Source organism: Nannospalax galili, unplaced genomic scaffold (genome assembly GCF_000622305.1).
Source record: "Nannospalax galili isolate Female #2095 unplaced genomic scaffold, S.galili_v1.0 scaffold2736, whole genome shotgun sequence".
In the NCBI taxonomy this organism is placed as follows: Eukaryota; Metazoa; Chordata; class Mammalia; order Rodentia; family Spalacidae; genus Nannospalax; species Nannospalax galili.
In genome coordinates, this window is record NW_008338401.1 from 258,809 (window position 1) to 260,990 (window position 2,182).

The following is a 2,182-nucleotide window of genomic DNA, read 5'->3' on the forward strand; positions in this document are numbered from 1 at the left end:
TATGAAGTATAAGTTAGTTCATTTGAAGTTCCTGTTCTTTTCCTACTTTTAAACAAAATTTAAAATGTAGTAAGGATTTACAAATCTATCTAAAGTACATTGTGCCTTTTCTACGAAGAAGGAAGAAAAATCAATGCTTTGGTTTGACTGGCATCTAATCAGCCAGGCTTCATTCCATGAATATGGTAGGCATGATAAATCAGTTTTGATTTTTGGTTCATAAATAGGATATGGTTTCAAATTATCTATCATTTTAAAAGGTCTCCTAGAAAATAGCAAAGTCGACATGTCAAAGAAAAACAATTTGTCTTCTCCAAGACAAGTTGACGCTTTCTTGCCCCAGTATGTAAAACGTGGCTGTTTAAAAGTATGTATTCAGTAATTCTACACCTTAATTCTACATAGTATTCAGCGGTATCCTTCAAAAGCACTTCTAATATTTTGTTCTCAATGTTAATAAAACTAACCACTATTACTTGGCTTAAGATGTGCCACCTTGAAGATAATATTACAAATTTCATGAAGAAAATTTCTCTCATAATTACAGATTAATATGAGCACACCTTACTGTCAACTTTGTCTTGTGGATCATGCAAAACCAGAGCTTTGTCACTGAGTTCATCCTCCTGGGGCTTTCACAGGACCCAAAAGTTCAGAAAATATCAGTTGTTATGTTTTTGTTTGTTTACATTACTACTGTCGGAGGAAACATGCTGATTGTGGTGACCATCATCTTCAGCCGTGCACTGTTTTGCTGTCCCATGTACTTCTTCTTGACATTCTTGTCCTTCCTGGATGCATGTGTTTCTTCTGCCATCACACCAAAAATGATTTCAGATTTGCTTTCTGAGTTCAAGGTTATCTCTTTTCAGGGTTGCATGACACAGGTCTTTTTTGTCCACTTCTTTGCTGCAGTGGAAATGATTGTCCTCACAGTTATGGCCTATGACCGCTATGTGGCCATTTGCAAGCCCTTGCATTACATTTCCATCATGAACAGGAGGGTCTGTGGCATTCTGGTGGGGGTAGCCTGGGCAGCCGGTTTCTTGCACTCCATCATACAAATTTTATTTACTCTGCAACTGCCCTTCTGTGGACCCAATGTCATCGATCATTTCATATGTGACTTGTTCCCATTGCTGAAGCTTGCCTGCACTGACACACACATTTTTGTCTTTTTGGTGTTTGCCAACAGTGGGTCTATCTGCATCATCATCTTCTCCTTGCTGCTTGTCTCCTATGGTGTCATCTTGTTCTCTCTCAGAGCACACAGTCCTGAGGGTCGACGTAAAGCTCTCTCCACCTGCGGATCCCACGTTACTGTTGTGGTTTTGTTCTTTGTGTCATGCATATTAATATATGCAAGACCTACATCTGCGCTCTCCTCTGAGAAAAACATATTTTTATTTGCCACCGTCCTGACCCCACTGCTCAATCCCATGATCTACACTTTCAGGAATAAGGAAATGAAGAATGCTGTTCAGAAAATGTGGAAGAGATTGAGAATGGTTTCTTGTGCTTTTTAAAATATCACACTTACAGTGCTGGAGACATGAATTTATGGGTAAGAACACTTGCTGTGCAAACTTGGGGCCCTGAGTTCAAATTCACAATACCCATGTCAGAAACCAAACATCTCAGCATAATGTACACACAGTGCTGGTCAAGTCGAGACAGGCAGATCCCAAGAGAGCTCTGGACAGGCAGCTCTCTGAGAGGTTATCTAATCCCAAGCGGGCAGCCCTAAGGAGGTCCAGAGGAGTACAACTAAATGGAACCAGTACATTATATAATTATGTATACTTACAAATGTATACATGTATATTTAACAATAATGAAAAGACAAGAAATTGGAAAGGAGTAGGGGGACATGGGATGAGTTACTGGACAACTTAGAGAATGGAAATAATGCAAAGAATATTAAAAAATAAATTTAAATAACCCAGTAGTATCAAAGTTCGGTCACAGACCTTATTGCATGAAAATAAGTCAGAGTGGTAGGTATTGATATTAAATGCCTTACTTTGGACTCTGCAGGCCTGTGCAGGGTTAAGTAGATCCTCCCTCACCATAATGCACATGTATACACACACACACACACACACACACACACACACACACACAAGAGACAGATACACAAAAGAAAACTATACTTTCAGCAAACTTTATATAAGGAAATCAA

The 2,182-nt window shown here is 39.1% G+C and overlaps 1 protein-coding gene across 1 annotated transcript; it reads left to right on the forward strand.

Annotated features, from left to right (window-relative positions):
- Nucleotides 1-590: 590 nt before the first annotated feature.
- LOC103734246 (olfactory receptor 4C15-like) lies at nucleotides 591-1,526 on the forward strand. The gene has a single exon (XM_008833130.1). It carries the CDS (start codon nucleotides 591-593, stop codon nucleotides 1,524-1,526), a length of 936 nt encoding a protein of 311 aa, XP_008831352.1.
- The last annotated feature ends 656 nt before the right edge of the window (nucleotides 1,527-2,182 follow it).

Bases quoted from the DNA above. Each gene is read 5' to 3' on its own strand.
- LOC103734246 (XM_008833130.1), top strand. From the start codon at position 591: ATGCAAAACCAGAGCTTTGTCACTGAGTTCATCCTCCTGGGGCTTTCA.